Below are 24,391 nucleotides of genomic sequence, written 5' to 3' on the forward strand. Positions count from 1 at the left end.
ACGCATCATGAACTATAAACAATCAGGTCAATTATGATTATTCGTTTGATTTTTATACTTGATTTATATGTGAATCCCACATTTCTCCCTTCTTCTTCTTCTTCTTCTTCTTCTTCTTCTTCTTCTTATTATTATTATTTTTAAATAAAATGCTGAAGTGGTAGGTAGATGCAAGATAAAGGTAGAAAACATAGTTTAGTGCTGTAAGAGGGCAAATGTAGATGATCAGGTGTGTACCTATAGACTATGTATTAATCCAAGCTAGACAAGGGCAACAAAACATCCACGGATGCAGAAGATTTCTCTCAAAACAGGGGGGGTGAGGTTCAAAGCCTCACCTCTGTTGATCCCCAATTTCTCACCTGATGGCCCCTCCTGCGACTGTGCCTGTCTTAGGTTGTTCCTCCCTTGAGGAATCTTACCCGTCTCTGTCTGCTCTTTATTTTTTCCTCCCTTCTACTTATTTTGGCTTCTATTTGCTCTTCTTTTTCTATCTTCCTAAAATGGGAGCTTAGATAGTTTATTTTAGGCTTTTCTTTTGTGCTACAGTAGCAGAGTTGAGTAGCTGTGCTAGAGACTGTATGACCAACAAAGCCTAATAGGTGTACTCTCCGGAAAAGTTTTGCCAACTCCTGCTCTAGATGCTGTAATAAGCATCTTCATCTTAACTCAATCAGGTAAATATAGTAACCTCACAATGTTATATTTTTATTTACTATCGTTAGTGTAACTGTTATATGTCTGTTATGTTTATATACATTTTAACCCAGCAATACATGTTATAATTTTGCCTTAAACAGTCATATATCTTCTTAAAAAGGGTAGAGAAGAAATAAATATACATATATACATATCTATTATATTTACCCACAAATTCACCACTGCTTGTGTCTTCATTCTTTCCTGTCGGTCCAAGTTGCTAACTGGTATCATATTCCTTCAGCCTGAAGAACTTAAGATTTTTGTTGTTATTGTTATTTTATATTGCTCCTGATGAATCTCTCAGTTTTTGCTTATCTGAAAGTTTTTATCTTTTCTTCAATTTTGTAGGATAGTTTCACTGGATATAGAATTTTTAGTTGACAGAATTTTTCCTTAAACCACTTTGAATATGTTGTTCCAGTATCTTATGTTGTTTTCTGATATGAAATCTGTCATTAATTGTACTTTTGTTCTCCTTCATGCAACACCTTGTTTTCTCTTGCTTCTTTCAAAATTGTTATCTTTATAGTTGTTCTTTAAGCTTTTTCTAATAAATTGAATTTCTGGACCCATTTAGAGTTAGTTTCTGCTGACTGCTATTTTCTTAAAAATGAATCACTTCCTTGTTTCTTTGCATGTCTAGTAATTTTTGGTTGAAAATTGTATGTCATGTATAATATGTTGTGGCAAATCTGGAAACTGTTTTGTTCTTCTGAGTGTTGTTTTATGGTTCTAGCCAGTTCATTTGCCTGGTTTCTATTTGAAATCTTATTTCTTCAATGGCATACAGAGCTGATATTTCAGTCACCTCTTTACTGGTCTGACCTCTTGGAGGTCTCCCCTGCCTCCATGACATTAGAGGTTATATGGTTTGGGCACAATGACAGACTTTTAGCCGCCTATCTTTAAAATGTTTATTTCTTTTTCTTGCCTTATCGCATTGGATCTCCAGTACAATGTCTAGTAGAATTGTGGGTAACAGGGATTCTTGTCTTGTTTCTGATCTCAAAGGGTAAATAAAGTTTTAACATTTCACTATTAAGTACATTTCCCCTTTAAATGTGACGTGTTTCTTAGGTTTGTGTGTGTAGAGATGCTCTTTGTTATGGGTTCAGTTATGCCCACAAAGCATTTACATTTTTACCCAGTACCTGTGAATGTGAATTTACTTGGAAATAGTCTTTGCAGATATAGTCAACTTAAGATGAGGTCATTCGGGTGGCCCCTAATCTAATATGGCTAGCATTATAAGAAAAGAAAAGAAACAAATAAAGATACAGAAGGAAAACAACTATATGAGAATGGAGGCAGAGATTGGAATTGTGCTGCCACAAGCTAAGGAAAACCTGAGCATACCAGAAAAGAGGCAAGGAAAGATTCTTCCCTAGAGGTTTTGAAGGAACATCCTCCTCCTATTGCCTCAATTTCAGACTTCTAGTCTCCAGAACTGTGAAAGAATAAATTTCTGTTGTTTTGTGCCACTCAGGTTGGGTACCAGTAGTCCTAGGTACTAATACACCCTTTATCAGATAAAAGAAATCCCCTTCTCTTCAGTTTATTAGTGTTTTTTATCATGAATGAAATGCTGAATTTTATCAAATACTTTTTAGCATTCAGTGAAATGACCATGTATTTCTCTTTTATTCCATTAATGTGATTAATTAAATTGTATTGATTTAAAAATATTGAACATTGCATTCCTGGAATAAACTGCCTTATTTGTAATATATTATAATAGATGACTTGATATGCTAGTATTTTCTTTAGGAACTTTTTGCATCTATGTGAGTGTGTGTGGCCTATAGTTTTTCTTACAATGTTCTTGTCAGATATTGGCTTCAAGGTTGTGCTGGCTTATAAAATTAGTTGGGTAATATTCTTTTTTTACTATTCTCTTTGTTGTAATTTATTCCTCAAGTATTTGGTACAATTAGTCAGGGAAGCCATCTTGGTCTGTAGTTTCCTTTGTGGGAAAGTTTTAAATTATAGATTAATTTCCTTAATAGGACTATTCAGCTTTTTAAAATTTTTGTGTCAGTTCTGTTAACATTTGTTTTTCTAAATATTTGCCCTTTTCATCTAAGTTTTCAAAGTTATTGATATGAAATTAATCCTTTTAATGTGTGAAAGATCTTTAGGGATATCTCCTTTTTAAAATCCTATTATTGGTTATTTGTGTTTTCTTTTTTGCCCTTTTCATGTTTTTGAAAAACTAACTTCTCATTTTGTTGGTCTGCTCTAATGAATATTTGTTTGCTAGTTCATTAATTTATTATTTTATCTGTATTATTTCCTTCCTTCTACTTTCTTTGAATTTGATTTGCTGTTCTTTTAATAAAAACTTCATGACATAATCAATTTCTAGTGTTTCTTCTTTTCTAATATATATATATTAAAATTATAAATTTCCCTCGAAACACATTTAGATATGTAGTATTTTTATTATCATTCAGTTAAAAATCTTTTGTAGTTTCCTTTTTCTTAGACCCATGGCTATATAGAAGTATATTTTGAAATTTCCAAATACATAGCCATTTTCTAGTTATCTTTATGTTTTTAGTTTAACTGAACTAATTAGAAAACATACTTGCTCTTTGGCCTTTTTTTTGAGATTTCCTTTAAGGTCCAGAATATGGTCAGTTTTACTAAGTATTCTGTGTGCATTCAAGAAGAATGTAGAGGGTAAGTTTATTGAGATATATGTTATATTTTACATCTGCCTTACAGCCCCAGAATGTATATTCTGCAATTCTTGGGTATAGTCAATTCAGTCAATTAGATTGTCTGTTAATGATGTTATTCAAATCTTTTTCGTCATTTCTGATTTTTTTTTTTAAATCTGCTTATTCCCTCATGTACTAAAAGAGTTTGAAACTACTATGATTTTAGATTTGTCTCATACTCCTTTTAATTATGTCAGTTTTGCTTTCGGTGTTTTTAGGTTATTATTAGATACCTACAGATCTAGAATTTGTATCCTTGCACAATGTATCATTATAAAGTGTTTATTTTTCTGTCTGGTAACACTTTTTGTCTTAAAAGTTACTTTCCATCTAATGGAGATCTATCAATTTAGGTTTATTTTGCAAAATAATTATTTGAAAGAACATGAAGAGAAAATATGTTGAAAAAATAATTTAGGTAATATGTGTATTTGTTTTTGGAAATTAATAGGATTCACACCCAGTAATGACCCATAGAATCTTTGCAGGTTCTAAGATTATGTAATAGAAGACTGGCAGATAGAAAAAAAGGTATAAAAAAATCATTACCAGTTAGATTCATGAGCGTGTTTAATAATCATTTTTGACATTTCATGAACTTAGGCTTTTAAAAGATTTGTTTAGTTATTTTAGCTTTATTTTTATATCATATTGTACAAAATTAGTGGTGGTATATGAATAACTCATCATACTGCCATTCTCTAGAAATTTATTTGAAATTTCTCTTACACCAAAACTTTGTCATTACATCTTGCCTTTAGGCAGATCTTCACCAAATCATTCCTAGGAATCTGAGGTTCCTTTTTGCTTATTCCTCCCTGTCTCTCTTCCCTTTTCCCTTTCTCTTTTCCCTCTCTTCTCCCCTTTTCCCCTTCCTCCCTCCTTCCTTCCCTTCCTAATACTACATCAAGATGTCCTAATAAAAATATTAGCAAGATTTAAACTGGACAAGATTTAAGGTCCAAGATCCCTTCTTTCCCAGTGTCTTACTTCATTTTGTTATTGGGTGTGTGGTTTGGCCTGCCTTGGTCTTTGTCTTGTTCACCTGTTAACCACCGTTCATAACTAGAAACTGGCCTGGTGCAGATGCTCTTCCATTCTCAGATTCGTAAAAAATTTCAAATATCCACCTTCCTTAAACTTTTAAACTAAAACTAGAACTAAAAGTTTGGAAGGAGAAAAGCTTGAGGAAATCCACTTATTTTGTTTAATGTGCTTCAAGAAATAACTTAATATATTTTTTGAATTACTAAATGAAGTCAGGAGACCTGCATTATAAAAACAATTAACATTTTTGTAGAATATCTTATTTAAACGTCCAATTATACAAAAAATAGCATTCTCCCTATTTTACAGATGAGGAACAAGCACCAAAAGGGCACTGAATAGCCCCAAATCACTTGCTGCTAAGTAGGAAAAGAACTTGAACCCAGTTCTTTCTATCTAAAAATCTCATGCCTTTTCCAGAATACTATAAGACCTCCTTCCCATTCTGGTTCTGACATTACTTAGGCAAGTCCCTGGAAAGAAAAGGAGATGGTAGAGGCACTTAATCTTAATAGATCAGAGGAGTTTCTCATTTATTTGAAAATATTTTGTTTGAAGTTTTTAGTGCATTGCTTTGATAAATTCAAATATTGATAGCTTGACATATAACCTATTTTTCAAATTATAATAAAATTTTGGGGAAAGGTTTTTCTTTAAAGACAAATTATAATATTTGGGAGTGTGAATGAGATTTTCTTTCACAATATTTTCTATTTGGTTATTAGGAAAGTGTGTGTGTTTTGATTTTTATCTCACAACTGCCTAACTTCCTAGTGCCTCTTAACAGTAGTGGTTTTTCAGTTGGTTATCTAGGTACGCAATCACCTAACTTAGAAATAGTGATAACTTTCTCTTTTATTTTTTACTGTCTATATTTATTTATTGTGTGTGTGTGTGTGTGTGTGTGTGTGTGTGTTCCTTATCTCATAGAATTGATGAGAATCTCTAAAATATTACATAATAGTGGTGATACTGGTGATTCTTGTCTTAACCCTCAAAATTGGAATGTTTTTAGCATTTTAATATTAAATATATTGTTAACTCTTTTCTGAGGGATATTCTATTTAAGGAAGTTTGCTTCTAATCCAGTTTAATAAGTAAAATCAGAAATAGATTATTTGCAATAATTATATATCTCTCTAACTATTTTTGTAGTCAAGTAAATGACAAACACCAGGATTTTCTGGTGTTGAACTTTTATTGTTTTCCAGAAATAAATGTTTTTTAGCATTATTTTAAAAAAATTTACTTACTAATAGTTTATTTAGGATTTTTACATACGCATATGTAAATAAGACTAGCCTATTGTTTACCATTTTTGTTATATTTCTTTGGTTTAGGTTTAAGTTATGCAATTGGAGTATATATTAGATGTGGTTTGGGTATTAGGTTATATAAGCTTTGTGAAATTAATTGTTAGGCTTTCTATCTTTTGTGCTCTGAAAATTTTAGCAATAAAAGAATAATCTGTTTCTGTTTCTTCAAGTTTTGGTACACTTCACTTATAAAATCATTTTAGAGGGTTCTAATGCTAGACCTCTATTACTTTTTCAATTTCTTCTGTTGAAAGTTATTGGTCATTTGGTTTTGTTGCTTCTTGAGTCAAATTTTAACTATTTGTATTTTCCTTCCAAATTATCCATTTCAGCTAAATCAGTGGTTCTCAAAATGTGGTCTAGAGACCCCCAGGGGTCTTTGCAAGGGGCCTGTGAGGTCAAAGCATTTTCATAATACTATATAATTATTTGCCTTTTTCACTCATTCTCTCAAGAGTATATAGTGTTTTCCAGAGGCTACATTATATGTACTATTGCAACAAATTGAGTGTAGAAGCAGATATGAAAATCCAGCTTTTATTAAGAAACAGAGATTTGTAAAAGTGTACCCCACCAGATGCCATTCTTCTTACTAAATTATTTTTTTAGAAATGTAGTATTTCCTCCAAAAAACTGTTATTCATGTTAACATATGATGGGTTATTACTTTGCTATTAATTTTAAATGCGTTAATATTATAAAAATTGATAATTTTAACTGCTAATATGGTAAATATTGATTGATATAGCCAACATAAACAGAAACTATTTTGGGTTCTCAAAAATTTTTTAAAATGTAGAGAGTCTTGAAACCAACTGAGAACCACTAATCTAGATTTAACAATTTAATTTTTTTGAATATGCATGTGCTTATCTATAATTCTCGAAATCTTCTTTGAGTAGAATATTCTATTTTACAGGTATATATATCTGCATCTGTATCTACACATATGTATTTGCATGCATCTTTTTACATATTTATTATGTGTCTGTTCTTGTGTGCTTGTGAGCAAAACCCCAGCTTAGATGAAAGGACTAGCCTACTTTGTGTTTTGAACATAGGCCAAATTTACAGAAGTGATTTAGACATGAGTTGGCCGACTTCTGATGGTAGGCCTGATGAAAGGCATGCAGTTCCCTACCCCAGCAGGAAGAGTGGGAGGCTCATCCGGGGAAGTTGCTGCTATAGGCCAGCCCCATTCTCTAATGGTTGCACTGCATTTCTTGAAACCCATGTTGTGCCCAAGGCAGGAATTCAGAGGTATCCCTAGATTGAGGCTTCCCCATACAGAGTCCTGGCCCCTATAAATACTGGGCCCAGTATCCTTTTGCGGCCTGCAGTCTATGCAAACCAATTGTCTGTCCTCAGCTGGCAGCCTCTTCCCAAATCACATCATGTTGGATTATTTGATCTCTTCCATGATGGCCGCTCATAAACTTCTGGGTCCGAAGGCCAGTGATTGTGGAGACTGTACTGGAGGGCACAGATGCATGAGTCCAGTACCTCCTTCCTGCCCAGAAGCTCCTTCTTGGAAGGGAATCCAGCACAGTGTGAGGCATAGTGCTGCAGGCCAAGACCAGGACCTAGAATAGGGTTATAGCCTGATAAAGCCTCTGATTATTCTTTCAGGAAATGGCCAAGGACTGTTGAGCAAAGGTTAGTTTGAAGGCAGTGGGATCCACGAGTAGAAAAACCCCAATCCTTTTCCTTATTGTACCTGCTAAAATAATTTCCTTTATCCTGAGGTAGAGGTACCCAGAGGCAGGTTGAACAATTGTCTGGGTTTTTACAATAGCCTCCTACAGCTCTTGGTTTCCATGCTTGTCCCTACCGCTTTAAAAAGGAAGTCAGCTCATGTTCTTCCTTTGCTTATCCTCCTGTGTCTCCCAATCTCCTTCAGAGTGAAATCAAAGTCATTTAATTGCCTACAAGATCTATACTGGCCCTGCCCTACCACTACACTTAGTTCTTTGACTTCATCACTTGCCATTCTCTTCTCTGAGTGTTCCAGCCATATTGCTGTTCGTTCATTGGACACACCAGGTACATTTCTGCATCAGGGCCAATGTACTGTTGTTCCCTCTGCCTAAAATGTTTCTCTCTCAGATATATCCGTGGCTTATGCCTTCACCTCCCTCATACTGTTTTCTCAAATGTTGCCTTCTCAGTGAGGCTTTCCCTGGCTACCCTATTTAAAATTGCAGATTGCTGTTCTTCCATTCCCTTTTCCTGTATTATCTCCACTGCTTTATCATTTCCCACTGCATTTATCACATAGAATAGTATGTGCTCTATTTATTTATTGTACTCATTTTCTGTTTCATGACTGTAAGTTTTGCAACACAGGGATTTGTATCTGTGTCGTTTACTAATATATGCCTAACACACATGGACCCACACAGTTACTTGTCATTGGCAATGGTCACTCTGGACCACACCCAGCAAGTCCCCCACAGCCGCAGAGGCAGTTTGTATCTATCCAGTGGTCAGAGCAAAAGCAAGTAGTGAGTAATGGGAGGAAGGAGGACCCCTCTCCTCACTACCCACCCAGGGGCCCTCAAACTTTTCTTTGCCGAGGAAACATAATACGAGCTTTGAGGTTTAGATAATAATGGAGAAGGTGGGAGAGAAAATCATTTTCCAAAATAAGTAGTAGTGTATTTGTGCTTTTTAACGTTATTTAAAAAGAAGAACATGAGACCCATCAACAGCAAATCTTCTCTGCATGTGTAGTTCTAGCCCCTTTTCGTTTCTAATCGTGTTTATGCTAAGGTGCGGTAAGTGATTTTTCAAGCCTTTTTGCTCACGTACTACTACTCCCTCCCCAAAAGAATTTTGAGAAACTGTGTACTCCCTCACATTTTTACATTGACGTCTAAAATGTTTCACTGTAAGTTTAAATAGTAGCAAAGGCTATCAATCGCTTTAAACAGTATTTGCATTGAAAGGTATTCACAGGATGATTTGTCTGGGATTTTCTTTTAAAAGCTCTCCTTCTACCAAAAAAAAAGTAATGGAGATAGATTTAAAAGGTTTGGCAAAATGCTGATAACATGAAGCTGGCTTGAAGGGTACACAGAAATTCATATGATATTCTTTCCATGTTTTGTGTGTGTTGTTTTGGTTTCTTCTTTCATTTTAGAGATTTTCCTCAGTTAACTAGTGATCTTTGCCCATTCATATTTAAGCATAGGACATTTAAAAGTGATTGAAAGTTATGTGTGTATAAATGAGATGATGGTCCTTGTTGACTAGGTTTTGCTGGGGGAAAACAGGTAGTTTTTATATGGATGGACCATATGTCATTATGAAGTTTTCACTCAGAAACCATCCAGTTTCTCCAAGGAAGAATTCTCTAATCTTCTGTTGAGAGAGGCAGAAGCTTGGCTGCTTGAGTACCCAGAGCAGGGTAGGAAAGGAGGCACAGGTCTCTATACAGACTATAAATTCCCACTGTACCCTCTGTTTTCCTTATACTCTCCAGCTCCATCCATGTTGCTGCAAATGGTTGGATTTTTCCACTTCTTATGGCTGAGTAGTATTCCATTGTGTATATGTACCACATCTTCTTTATCCATTCATCTACTGATGGACATTTAGGTTGCTTCCAATTCTTGGCTATTGTAAATAGTGCTGCGATAAACATAGGAGTGCATCTGTCTTTCTCAAACTTGATTGCTGCGTTCTTAGGGTAAATTCCTAGGAGTGGAATTCCTGGGTCAAATGGTAGGTCTGTTTTGAGCATTTTGATGCACCTCCATACTGCTTTCCACAATGGTTGAACTAATTTACATTCCCACCAGCAGTGTAGGAGGGTTCCCCTTTCTCCACAGCCTCGCCAACATTTGTTGTTGTTTGTCTTTTGGATGGCAGCTATCCTTACTGGTGTGAGGTGATACCTCATTGTAGTTTTAATTTGCATTTCTCTGATAATTAGCGATGTGAGCATCTTTTCATGTGTCTCTTGGCCATCGCAGGGCTTCACTGTAGCTATCCTCTTGACAGGGGCTCCTCGCTGTAGACACCTTTAGTTTACTTTCCCAGAATATAAATCTTCTCTTACTTGGTGTCAGGGAGGGGACCTGGGCGTCTATCCATTCCTTATACAAGCCTTCAACTTTTCCCTCTCTGTTTAGCTCCCCCATCCCGTGTCATCTTCTTTTGTGTTATGTCCAGTCCTCAGCTTTGCTGGGTGCAGAGGAACAAGTATCTACCTTTATCAACCCTTAGGGATCTTAGGGATAAACCTCTGGGCTCTGCTACTTTTCATTCCTGCAATGCCCTTTCTGTTTTCATATATCAAGAGTGATGAATTATTTTTTTGTTTCACTGTAGATGGATTTTCTTTTTGTATTCCACATTTTCCATATCACTTTGAGATGATTTTCCAGAGGAGAAGTGGACAGAAAATGCTTTTTTTCCACCATCTTGAAGTCAGAAGTCTGATTTTTTTTATAACAACTTCCTTTAGTATATTTTAAAAGTAGTATCTATAATTAATTATTTAATTCAATACATAAATCCTTATCCCTGAGAATATATTTAATGTGAATCAAGTTTAACACATAGAATAATTCCAGTCTTGTAATTTTTCCTTTGGTAATGTGGAATAATTTTTAAATATTTCTCTTTATAGAGTTCTTGAATTATTTATTTAAGAGACATTTTTCAACAATTAACAGTTTTCAGCCATAAACAATTGATTTGTCTCCTTGGTATTCCAAAACTTTAAGTTTAGTTTTAAAAGCTGTTTTCCTTGCCAGTAGTTTTGAAGTAAAATTTTATTTATGACTATTGGAATTGAGCTAGTTGATGCATTGAAGTGTCTTGAATCTACAAGTTCACTTTACATTAACTGGTATCTCAGTAAGGATGCCAGTTCTCTAAAATCAAATTCTAGGAGAAAATATATCTGCAGCCTCTCAGCCACACCCAGTTGCTCACGTATTTCCTTTTGTCATTTCCAATCAAACCTTTCAGTACTAGGCAAACAATAGCACCCAGAGTTCTGGAAAATGCAATGGAAATTCTTGAAACTCACAATTTATAAGTAGTAATTCTCCTGGGAACTGGGTCAGTAGAGCTGAACAACCTAATTTGGCCCTGCAGATTCTTTCTGTCTGCACTGATTTGTCCTTGCTTTTCCACTTCTGCCTTGTCAAAAATAAAACGTTCAACCTTTTTAAGGCTGTCTAAAGGTTTGTACTGCCAACAATAGTGAGAAAAGCTGTAGTGAGAAGATTTTATGTCTCACTTCGTTTTCTTTTTTTTTTTTTTAACCCTGTAGGGAAAGATAGTGTAGAAGATTTGGGTGAGGTTTTAAACATAGCTGACATAAGTTGTATTCATCCGAAGAGATGCCCAGTCTCAGTCTGTTTGCGATTAGCTCATGGGTCTGATGTCAGAGCCTCGGGTGGTGGGGAGACTGTGGTTGAGGCATGGTGGTGGTGGAGGTGAGGAGACACTGGGGAGAAGTCTTGACCTCAGCCAAGTGTGAGCAGAGGTTATAGGAGTATATTCTCTCTTCCTCTCTTACCTTCCTCTTTCTGCCACCGTGCCTGACACCAAACATGGCACAAAGTGAGGAGCGGCCCCCTGGTAAGGCAGATGTTCATGGTTGTAGCAGGCTGGGGGGCAGGGCGGAGGGAGGAAGAGGAGAAATCTTAGGCAGTTGTGCTGGGTGGGAAGAGGGAAGAAGAGTTTCTATTGTTGCTACCTTTGCTGTTGGGCCTAGTTCCCAACTGGCTGTTTGTGCAAGAAAAATACATACATGTATGTGTGTGTTGGGAGAGAAGAGGGAGCAGGGGGTAATACCTCTAGCTGCCTACATAACTATTGTCCCTTTCCTGCTAGTGCAAGTCTATCTTTGTATTATCTTTGTTGTTATAAATGTGCACGAAAGATGTGTGGGATTCATAAGACTTTAGAGTTGTAAGGGTATTAGTGGTAACTTAGAAACCCTAACACCACTGCTGATCACAAGGTCCTGAGGGTTTGTGTCTTCATTGTCTCTTAGAGCTGCCTGCTCCTTTCCATCCCCACCAGCACTTCCGTAATATTTTATTTCTCACTTGAATTATTGCTTTAGTTTACCAAGTGTCTTCATTTCCCATAGTTCCAATCTTACTACTCTAATTCAGACTGTAACCAGAACGAGCATTCCTGAAGACACATGTGATCATGTCACTCCACTGCTTAAAAACCTTCTGGGCACCATATTGCCTTAAAAGTAAAATATAAAACCGTTAGCTTGGGTATAGTAGTTCTCTAAGTCCTGCTTCCTCTTTTCTGCTCTCCAGCCACACATCCTCAGCTCTTCTGGGACAACTGACTTACAGTTCCCAGAAGCTTCCTGATATTCTCTGGCCTTTGCACCATAGGGTTTCCTCTATTTGGAACATACTTTCCCAATTCTTCACCCAGTTAGTTCTAAGCAACTGATCCTTCAGAGCTCAGATTCAGTGTCACTTCTACAAGAGAGCTGAAGATGCCTTACATGTTCCTTCTAAATATATCCCTGTCACTGCCCTGACCCTGTTGTTTAATTAATATTATTAATTGTTATTGCTAATGTTTATTATCACTCTATGTCCTCTTCTTTTCTCCCAGTTCATGGGTTCCCTTATGGGCAGACTGGACCTTCCTCTCTGTATTCCAAATAAAGATCTCACCATATAGGAGGTGTTCCCCAAATAATCAGATGTTGAACCCCTTCATTTTATTGTTGAGAAGCCAAGGCATAGAGAGATAGGACAACTTGCAAGTGATCATGCAGTATGTAGAGGCAGAGCCTGCCTTTTAGTCACCATTTCCCTCTATTAGGAATTACAGACGCAGGTGTCTATGTAAGGGCCATACAGGCAACAAATAGGAGAAAAGTGGACTGTTCTTTTACAATCATTCTGTCATTTTTCTGGAATGTATGCCTTTCCCATGTATGGTAAAGAAATATTTTGGTACAAGAAATATTTTATTTTCCTCTTGAGCTTCCACATAAGAAAATAATAGTGTGAAGCTGATGATTATATTGTGGCTTAATGAGTTATAGATCAAAAGTTATTCCTTCTTTGTGCTTCCATGGGACTTTGTACATACATAAATGTGGCCCTTCTCATGTTATGGTTTCAGTCTTTGGAGTTATTCCGTAACTTGGCTCAAAAACCTGCTGACCATTCCAGTTTCATCTCTAGTTGTGGATCCCCTACTCACATTTATGCGCACGTATACATACCCTAAGCTCCGATTTTACTGCATTCTAGTTTCCCAACATGCCATTTTTATGCATCTCTTTCTCTGTCCTTCCTTCCTGCCACCTCTGCTTGAATCAGCCTCAATCACTGGTCCTGCCATCACCCACCCTCATTGTTTGGTGCTGGATGAATCCCTGTTCAGAACTCTTAAGCTCAAAAGGTATTCCCAGGCACAGACTTTCCATGGCATGTGTGCATGTTACTACAGTACACAAGCACTTTGGCAAGGATATTATTCAACTGTCTCATTTAAGGCTTGCCTAGTATTCTCTACTGAAGTTAAATCAGAGTCCAGGATTAAACTGTGGTTCCTGAATTTTCAGGAGATGACATACTGCCTTTGGTATCAAATTTGATTAAAACTTGGTAACGTTAATGCCATTTGGTTCTGTTGAAGGCAAAGAATTAAATTATTTCCACTGACTAAGGAATAGAACATTTATTAAAATTATCTTGGTGACCCGAATGGGAGAAAAAAATCCTTTTTCCTCAGCAAAAGCAAGTCTGGGCATTACTACCACATTGTAAAAATTGAGTAATTGAGTAACACTGACTTCTTTGGGATTCAGCCCTCCAGCCCCTGCTGTGTGATTAGTTCTGGTTTAACCTACTGGTATGTTTGAGCAGAGAGCCTGCAGAGGATTAGGAAGGAAAAATCCTTCAGCAAATCTCAGGTACTGAAGACATTTGATTTAATTTTACATGGTACACATTGTAATCTGGTTTCCCATAGCAACCTCCACTTCTGCCCTAGTTATAATCAGAGGGTGGGAGGATACATTGCAGACTTGATGGCATCGCCTGGAAGTAACTGCAGAGAAGAGTTTGCCCAAAAGAAGGGGGCGAATATCAATCAAAGAGGACAGAAGAATCTTCCTTTTCAAGAGGGGACTGATAGTTCTTTGTGGCTCAGATAATATCCATAAGGATTTTAGCACTTTGGGTTGTGATGGAAAGGATCAAGTCTGAAGTCTTTTTTTATTTTATTTTATTTTATTTTATTTTATTTTTTTATTTGCATGGCAGAATTTTTTTTTGTATCATTAATATACAGTTACAAGAACAACATTGTGGTTACTAGATTACCCCCATTATCAAGTCCCCACCACATACACCATTACAGTCACTGTCCATCAGTTGTAGTAAGATGCTATAGAGTCACTACTTTTCTGTGCTATACTGCCTGCCCCATGCCCCCACCTACATTCTGTGTGCTAATCGTAATGCTCCTTATTCCCCTTCTTCCTCCCTTCCCACCTAACCCCTTCAGTCCCTTTCCCTTTGGCAACTGTTAGTCCATTCTTGGGTTTTGTGAGTCTGCTGTTGTTTTGTTCCTTCAGTTTTTGCTTTGTTCTTATGCTCCACAGATGAGTGAAATCATTTGGTACTTATCTTTCTCTGCCTGGCTTATTTCACTGAGCATAATACCCTCTAGCTCCATCCATGTTGTTGCAAATGGTAGGATTTGTTTTCTTCTTATGAGTGAATAATATTCCATTGTGTATATGTACAACATCTTCTTTATCCATTCATCTACTGATGGACACTTAGGCTGCTTCCATTTCTTGGCTACTGTAAATAGTGCTGCGATAAACATAGGGGTGCATATGTTTTTTTCAAGCTGAACTGCTACATTCTTAGGGTAAATTCCTCGGGGTGGAATTCCTGGTTCAAATGGTATTTCTATTTTTAGTTTTTTGAGGAACCTCCATACAACTTTCCATAATGGTTGAGCTAATTTACATTCCCACCAGCAGTGTAGGAGGGTTCCCCTTTCTCCACATCCTTGCCAGCATTTGTTGTTCCTGTTCTTCTCTATGTTGGCCATCCTAACTGGTATAAGGTGATATCTCATTGTGGTTTTAATTTGCATTTCTCTGATGATTAGTGATGTGGAGCATCTCTTCATGTGCCTGTTGGCCATCTGAATTTCTTCTTTGGAGAAGTGTCTGTTCATGTCCTCTGCCCATTTTTTAATAGGGTTATTTGCCTTTCAGTGTTGAGGCATGTGAGTTCTTTATATATTTTGGATGTTAACCCCTTGTCAGATATGTCATTCATGAATATATTCTCCCATACTGTAGGATGCCTTTTTATTCTATTGATGGTGTCCTTTACTGTACAGAAACGTTTTAGCATGATGTAGTCCCACTTGTTTATTTTTTATTTTGTTTCCTTTGCCCAAGGAGATGTGTTTAGGAAAAAGATGCTCATGTTTGTATTCAACAGATTTTGCCTATGTTTTCTTCTAAGAGTTTTATGGTTTCATGACTTACATTCAGGTCTTTGATCCATTTCAAGTTTACTTTTGTATATGGGCTTAAACAGTAATCCAGTTTCATTTTCTTGCATGTCACTGTCCAGTTTTGCCAACACCAGTTATTGAAGAGGCTGTCATTTCCCCATTGTATATCCATGACTCCTCTATCATATATTAATTGATCGTATATGCTTAGGTTTATATCTGGGCTCTCTAGTTTGTTCCATTGGTCTATGGTCTGTTCTTGTGCCAGAACCAAATTTTCTTGATTACTCTGGCTTTATAGTAGAGCTTGAAGTCAGGGAGTGTAATTCCCCCCATTTTATTCTTCCTTCTCACGATTGCTTTGGCTATTTGGGGTCTTTTGTGGTTCCATATGAATTTTAGGATGATTTTCTCCAATTTGTTGAAGAATGCTGTTGGTATTTTGATAGAAATTGCACTGAATCTGTACATTGCTTTAGGCAGGAGGGCCATTTTGACAATAGTACTTCTTCCTATCCATGAGCGCAGGATGTATTTCCATTTATTAGTATCTTTAATTTCTCTCATGAATGTCTTGTAGTTTTCAGAGTATAGGTCTTTCACTTCTTTGGTTAGGTTTATTCCTAAGTATTTTATTCTTTTTGATGCAATTGCGAATGGAATTCTTTTTCTGATTTCTCTTCCTGCTACTTCATCATTAGTGTATAGGAATGCAACAGATTTCTGTGTATTAATTTTGTATCCTGCAACTTTGCTGAATTCAGGCATTAGATCTAGTAGTTTTAGAGTGGAGTCTTTAGGGTTTTTTACTTACAATATCATGTCATCTTCAAACAGGAACAGTTTAACTTCTTTCTTACCAATCTGGATGCCTTTTATTTCTTTGTGTTGTCTGATTGCTGTGGCTAGGACCTCCAGAACTATGTTGAATAAAAGTGGGGAGAGTGGACATCCTTGTCTTGTTCCCGATCTTAAAGGAAAATCTTTCAGCTTCTTGCTGTTAAGTATAGTGTTGGCTGTGGGTTTTTCACATATGGCCTTTATTATTATGAGGTGCTTGCCCTCTATACACATTTTGTTGAGAGTTTTTACCATGAATGGATGTTGAATTTTGTCAAATGCTTTTTCAGCATCTATGGAGGTGATCATGTGGTTTTTGTCCTTTATGTTAATGTGGTGGATGATGTTGATATATTTTTAAATGTTGTACCATCTTTGCATCCCTGGAATAAATCCTACTTGATCATGATGGATGATCTTTTGATGTATTTTTGAATTCAGTTTGCTAATATTTTGTTGAGTATTTTTGCATCAGAGATATTGGTCTGTAGTTTTCTTTTTTGGTGGCGTCTTTGCCTGGTTTTGGTATTAGAGTGATTGTGACCTCATAGAATGAGTTTGGGAGTATTCCCTCTTCTACTTTTTGGAAAACTTTAAGGAGGATGGGTATTAGGTCTTCCCTAAATGTTTGATAAAATACAGCAGTTAAACCATGTGGTCCAGGAATTTTGTTCTTAGGTAGTTTTTTGATTACCAGTTCAATATCCTTGCTGGTTATTGGTCTATTCAGATTTTCTGTTTCTTCCTGGGTCAGCCTTGGAAGGTTGTATTTTTCTAGAAAGTTATCCATTTATTCTAGGTCATCCAGTTTGTTAGCATATAGTTTCTCATAGTATTCACTCATAATTCTTAGTATTTCCATGGTGTCCGTAGTGATACTTCCTTTCTCATTTCTGATTCTGTTTATCTTTGTAGACTCTATTTTTTTCTTTTTAAGTCAGGCTAGGGGTTTATCTATTTTGTTTATTTTCTCAAAGATCCAGCTCCTGTTTTCATTGATTCTTTCTATTGTTTTATTCTTCTTGATTTTATTTATTTGTGCTCTGATCTTTATTATGTCCCTCATTTGTACTTCTTTTTCTAGTTTCGTTAATTGTGAGTTTAGACTGTTCATATGGGATTGGTCTTTCCTGAGGTAAGCCTGTATTACAATATACTTCCCTCTTAGCATGGCCTTTGCTGCTTCCCACAGACTTTGCAGTGTTGAATTATTGTGTCATTTGTCTCCATATGTTGCTTGATCTGTTTTTATTTGGTCATTGATCCATTGATTATTTAGGAGCATGTTATTAAGCCTCCATGAGTTTGTGGCCTTTTTTGTTTTCTTTGTGTAATTTATTTCTAGTTTCATACCTTTGCGGTCTGAGAAACTGGTTGGTACAATTTCAGTCTTTTTGAATTTATTGAGGCTCTTTTTGTGGCCTAGCATATGATCTATTCTTGAAAATGTTCCATGTGCACTTGAGAAGAATGTGTATCCTGCTGCTCTTGGGTGTAGAGTTCTGTATATGTCTGTTAGGTCCATCCATTCTAATCTGTTGTTCAGTGCCTCTGTGTCCTTACTTATCTTCTGTCTGGTTGATCTGTCCTGTGGAGTGAGTGGAGTGTTGAAGTCTACTAGAATGAATGTGTTGCGTTCTATTTACCCCTTTAATTCTGTTAGTATTTGTTTCACATATGTTGGTGCTCCTGTATTGGGTGCATATATATTTATAATGGTTATATCCTCTTTGTGGACTGACCCCTTTATCATTATGTAATGTCCTTTTTTATCTCTTGTTGCTTTCTTTGTTTTGAAGTCTATTTTTTCTGATACAACTTCTGCTTTTTTCTCCCTATTAGTTGCATGAAATATCTTTTTCCATCCCTTCACTTTCAGTCTGAGTACGTCTTTGGGTTTTAAGTGAGTCTCTTGCAGGCAACATATAGATGGATCTTGTTTTTTTATCCATTCAGTGACTCTATGTCTTTTGATTGGTGCATTGAGACCATTTACATTTAGGGTGATTATCGATAAGTATGTATTTATTGCCATTGCACACTTTAGATTCATGGTTATCAAAGGTTCAAGAGTAATGCCCTTACTATCTAACAGCCTAATTTATCCCACTTAATATGCTATTAGAAATACAACCTAAAGGTTCTTTTCTTTTTTTTCCCCTCCTTTTTCTTCCTCTTCCATTCTTCATATATTAGGTATTATATTCTATACTCCTTGTCTATCCCTTGATTGACTTTGGGTGTGGTTGATTTGATTTTGCATCTGCTTAGTAATTAATTGTTCTACTTTGCTGTAGTTTTATTTACCCTGTTGACAGCTGTTTAGCCTTAGGAATACTTCTATCTATAGCAGTCCCACCCACTGTAGAGGTGGTTTGTGGCAGATAAATTCTCTCAGCTTGTGCTTATCTGAAAATTGTTTAATCCCTCCTTCAAATTTAAATGATAATCTTGCTGGGTAGAGTATTCTTGGTTTGAGGCCTTTCTGTTTCATTGCATTAAATATATCATGCCACTCCATTCTTGCCTGTAAGTTTTCAGTTGAGAAATCTGATGATAGCCTAATCGGTTTTCCTTTGTATGTGATCTTTTTTCTCTCTCTAGCTCCTTTGAAAAGCCTGTCCTTATTCTTGATCTTTGCCATTTTAATTATTATATGTGTTGGTGTTGTCTTCCTTGGGTCTCTTGTGTTGGGAGATCTGTGCACCTCCATGGCCTGAGAAACTGTCTCCTTCCCCAGATTGGGGAAATTTTCAGCAATTACCTCGTCAATGACACTTTCTATCCCATTTTCTCTTTCTTTTTCTTCTGGTACCCCTATAATGTGAATATTGTTCTGTTTGGATTGGTCACACAGTTCTATCAATATTCTTTAATTTTTAGAGATCCTTTTTTCTCTCTGTGCCTCAGCTTCTTTGTATTCCTCTTCTCTTACTATGTATTCCATTTACTGTCTCTTCTATTACATCTAGTCTGTTTTTAAATCCCTCCATTGTGTGTTGCATTTCAGATGTGGAATTTCTTAATTATTGAATATCTGTCCAAAATTTGTCCCTGAGTTCTTGAATATTTTTCTCTACCTCTATAAGCCTGTTTATGATTTTTATTTTGAACTCTCTTTCAGGAAGATTGGTGAGTTCAGTTTCATTTGGTCTTTTTTCTGGGGTTTGTGAGATTTTGGTCTGAACCAGTTTCCTTTGATGTTTCATATTTCTATGTGGGACCCTGTAGTGCCCAGAAGCACTAGTCTCTGGAGCTTCTCAGCCCGTGGAGTGAGGTTAGGGGTCTCAGGTGAGCAGGGCTGGTGCCTGGGGGGGAGGAAAAAGCTGTTTCCTGCTTCCCAACTACAGTGTCTGTCTCCAGTGTCAGAGCCAGTGGGCCAAGCACAAAGGTGTAAACCTCTGTGCTTTTCATCTGTAGCTGCGCTAGGTGGGGCCTCCCTGTGGCTGGCCTGATGCCAGGGCAGTGACTGCCAGTTTGCGAGCTGGTGCCAGCAGGCCAGGAGGAAGGCACAGCAAGCTGTTTGTCACAGTGGGGGGCCTCAGAGCTGAGTAGCTAGCTAGTGGGATGGAGCACCTGAAGCTCCTGGAAGTTCCCAAACTGCTGGGCAGAGTGCACCCTGACAACCTTGCCCATGTATCCCTTCTTCTGCGCAGCAAGCTCCGTAAAAACTCCACTCCTTCAGCTGTTAGGAATCCTCTCATACAGCCTACCTTTCCTTTGTCCCAGAGCTGCTGGATGTGGATCCCTGTCTTTCACAAACAGCCAGAATCTCAGTCTCTCAAGTATTCTGCCTGTCTTAGCTTTCCAACCCCACTAATCTCCAGAGCATCATGCAATGTAGGTTTGTGCTCCCAAAGCAGATCTCCAGGGCTTGGTGTTCAGTAGTCCTAGGCTTCCACCCACTCTCCGCTCTGTTTCTTTTCCTTCTGCCGGTGAGCTGGGGTGGGGAAGGGCTTGAGTCCCACCAGATCAGGGCTTTGGTATGTTACCCTGTTTTCGTGAGGTCTGCTCTGTTCTCCGGGAGTATGCAGTCTGGTGCAGCATTCTTTCCTGTTGCTCTTTTAGGATTAGTTGTATTAACTATATTTTCATATTATATGTGGTTTTGGGAGGAGTTCTCTGTCTCACCTCTCACATTGCCATCTTGAATCGATCTCCCATCTTGAAGTCTTTTAAGGGATAATAATTTTATTTGTGACCTCTAGGTAAGGTTTTAATTTAAAAATGATAATTACGGTTACCATTTAAGTACAGGTCAGGAATCTTGGTTCTTTACAACACAGTTTCATTAAATCTTCACATATCCCTGCAGGGGGATTATTAATATAGCTTTATGAATGAAGAAACAATATTTATTGCTCTCTTAAGGCATGGAGGCTGAAGGAAGGTGGGGCAACACTGACTATGAGGTTTCAACTTTAGGAGACCATTCTTCTTCCTTTTTCTGTGATCTCAAAGTCCTGTAAGTCTTTATAGCCTCTCTTACAAAACAGTATAATAACTAATATTCATAATGATGACCTTTGGCCATCCAGAAAAGCCTCAGTTATAATCATTTTTGTTGAACTCTCTCATTTTACACATTAAGAAACTGAGTTCCAGAAATTTAGTAAAGTTTAAAGCCAGGTCTTCTCTCAGTAATTTGTACATTATAGCATGCTGTGCACTTTCCAAGAGGGCTTGTTAAATGGAAGGGAAGAAGGAAGGGGTCTTGAAGTACTATTGATGGTATTAGGTTGAGTCAGCAAAGTAAACAAACTAATAATCAGAAGGTACTGATGAGACTTCTAGGCATTGGGAACAGTTCTAGTGCTTACCCAGGTCATGATTAACTTACTCAGCTTGGCTCATGTCTGAATGAAGTATGTTTCCAAATGATCAGAAGTCTTTAGAAGTCTGTAGTGCTCTGCCAGTCATTTGAAGTTTAAAAGGACAGGATTCCACATATGAACCACCACTTGTGTGTGTGTTTGTGTGTGCATAGAGAGAGAGAGAGAGAGCCCGGTCTGGAGGTGAATGTGAGTGATAATGACTGGCAATGTTTGCGACATGTAGAAGCAGAGACTGCCTAGGGTATTTTATTGACTAACACATTATGCTTCTGTTCACAAAATGCTGTATATTGAAGCAGGACATGTTATTGCCTTTCTTAAGGTGAAAGCTGTTGGAATCTAATGGCAAACTAAGAAATGTCATTGTCACACACTTACTATGCAAAGCATTTTACATGAATTTCATTTAATCCTCATAAAGATTTTGACTGTGAATGTTACTATCTTCACTTCAGGAATTCTCAGTTTTTATTAATCCTCCCCAGGACACTTTCCTTAACATTTTATTATAAGAATTCTCAAACATATAATGCAGTTGAAAGAATTGTGCAGCAAACACCCATACACCCACCTAGACTCTACAGTTATTTTTTTCTGTAGCTTCCTTATTATATATCAGTCCATTGACTTATCCACCCACTCACCATAGTTTTTCTTATATAGGTTCCCCTGCTCTCTGAAAGTAGAGTATTCCTGTGCAACCTTTCGTATAAGATGAAACAGCTTACAAGAAACATTACAAGATGAAGCAAAGAGCAGCTGTTTGCTTTTGGAAAGTTCAAGTTGTGCCAGTTTGCTTTTACGAAAGACTACATTAGTACTTGTTTTCATGAACTGAAAGAAATCCAGAGAGGGGTTTCACTTTTACAAAAGGCTGTTACTGTACTAATGTGGGTCTTTCAGAAAGTGGGGGATACTTGTATCCCAAAGTGAATTGTAGACATTAGTGCATTTTACTCCTAAACCCTAACACGTGGGTATCATTAAAAAGATAGAGCTAAAAGTGTGTTAGCCCTATTAAAAAACAAAAAACTGAGGACTTCAATTCTATGTTTCGGGGGCATAGTATGCACTCAGTCCCTTTGGGCTTTCCCCTATGAAATAAGATACTTCAAGGAAAAAAATATAAGCTTCCCCTGTAAAAAGCACTTATGCTTCATTAAAGAGAAACAGAAATGTGTAGAGAGGAGGGGATACCCCTGTTGAATTCCTGGGCCACAGCAAGCCAGCATTGCAAAGTGGCATCTTACCTCATTTCTGATGTTAAATGAGATTGAGGTCACTGCTGCATTTTGAACACTAACTCCTCTCCTAAAAAGGAGAGTTTGATTAGCAAATTAGTTAAGCACTTTAGTAATTATAATTGGAACTTAATTTCAATGAACATTTTTTCCCTTTTCTCTTCTTTCTGGGTGTGACTAAATTGCCTACAGCATGCTGCATGGTTGCTGGTAAAACAGGAAATGGGGTAAGTAGTTTGGGTAGGGAATTTTTACTACCATTTAAATATAACATAGCTGATTTTTAAAGTACTTTTACTAGTACAATCTTTTTTTAGAATGAGTTCACTAGCTACTGGAGAAAGTGGCACAAAGAGACAAATTTTATTATAAATTTAGGTGTCAACCTTGCTTAATTGGTTTATTTGCATAGCATATTAGGAGTCTATTAAAGTGGATTCATTTTTTTTCCCTGTAGATTTAATGTGAATGTAAGCACAAACTTTATGTGGATTAAGCACTTATGTAAGGCAGTTTGGCAAATTATTTAAAAGAATAAATTTTATATGGTCTTAGAAACTAACTTATAAAACTAATTATGCTATAAAAGATACAAAGTAAAATCATAGATAAGGCAGAACAACAGTGAGTTTATACATAGGTGAGACTTAGAAACAATAGGTCCGTAGTCCTTAATCTGAAGTTGTTGGGGGCCTAATGTGTTTTGGAATTTAAAAGTTTTCAGATTTTGGAAATGTAATATGGTGGTAAATACCATATATAACATATCCCTTCCCTCCAGGGCCTGGGATGTACTATGTAATCAAACAAATTAATATTTCTGCTGTGAAACATATGAATATTCAACACTAAGTAAAAGTCTCTAAAACAGCTCATATGTTCAAGGCAGGGTTTGGTTGGCAACCAACTTAGGAAAAAAATCTTTAGTTTTCCGGCTTTTTGGATTTTGGAACCAGACTTCTCTACCAATATAAAAAAGAGCCATGTGACTGCTAGAATTTCCTCTGTACTCTAGAGAGAAAAGCACAGAGAGAAATACAGATTTCTACATTAGAATTTCAAACTTGGTTAATGACTTATAAAAAAAAGTAATTGATTTGGCTTTTTTGTTTTGTTTTGTATTTCCCATCTGTGTTTGTACAAGGGAACCACATTTGATCAAAGGTTTGGGACTTTAGTTAGGTTGTGTTAAATTAGTCTCAAATGCTTGTGATTCTGACATACTAAAGATTGATTCCATGTTTGAGAAATTTTTTAGCATAGTCAGAATATGCTATTTTCTAAATGTTTCCAGTTTCTGTCCACATGGCTTGTGAGTTGCTATTGGTATTTTTTATTGAAGAATTTTAAACTAAGCTTAGTTCATCTAAAAAATCCTGTTCAATACAGGGATACTAAAACAGAAAAAATATAAAACACTAATCTTTCTCCACAGTGTCCCTAGTTCATTCTGCATTCAAAAGATTTGGAGGAATTGCTATTAAAGAATTTAGAAAAAATCAGTTGTGCTGGATATTTTGGTTTATCTTTTCTCTGGAATGGTTGTCACATTGTATCTGAAGTGCCAGTGATCCTCAGCATGTAGCTGACAGAGGAGAGAGGGAAATGCAGTTGCTAAGTACTAAACTAAGACTGGACTGTATTTAATGACTACTGGTTCCTCTAAAGGATCATCAGGCATATGCTGAGGACCTCTGTGAAAACATTTACTTTAATTTATGTTACAAAAGTTGTTAGCTACATTCAACTTGAAGGATTGAAAATCTGGCATTTGAAATATTGTATTTTTGCCTCAAAATAGGGTTAAGGTTTCTAAGATGTTTGTTAACCCTTTCTTCTAGCTCATTAATCTAGAAGAAAAAAAATACCTATAGTTCTTTTTTTAACTGTTTAAGGGATTCTAAATATACTTCAAAGACTATGAAGCATTTAAAATTCTAGTTTTCTTAAATACAGAGTGCGTAATGTTTAAACCAACTTTAAGGATTGGCTTTTGCTGCAATCCTTTGTACTCTTTAGATTCTAAGCAATTTTTAAATAATTATCCATTCTTGAGTTTTCTGTTTCAACTTTTTATCCTTTAAAATGTGTTCTCATAATTATCTACTTTTTGACTGTGATGCCAATTTTTTTTTCCTAGCTTTAAAAAAAAATTTTTATTTTTTTGGTATTATTAATGTACAATTACATGA

General features: G+C 36.5%; 1 protein-coding gene across 5 annotated transcripts in view; it reads left to right on the forward strand.

Annotated features, from left to right (window-relative positions):
• PUS10 (pseudouridine synthase 10) overlaps positions 1–24,391 on the forward strand; it is an 82,500-nt gene that overhangs the window by 31,455 nt on the left and 26,654 nt on the right. For all 5 annotated transcript variants that reach the window (XM_036996636.2, XM_036996633.2, XM_036996632.2 and 2 more), the window contains exon 5: positions 22,392–22,426. In XM_036996636.2, coding sequence (XP_036852531.2) covers positions 22,392–22,426 — 35 coding nt within the window. The remainder of the gene's footprint in view (positions 1–22,391; positions 22,427–24,391) is intronic.

The sequence above is a fragment of the Manis javanica genome, chromosome 1 (genome assembly GCF_040802235.1).
Source record: "Manis javanica isolate MJ-LG chromosome 1, MJ_LKY, whole genome shotgun sequence".
Lineage (NCBI taxonomy): Eukaryota > Metazoa > Chordata > Mammalia > Pholidota > Manidae > Manis > Manis javanica.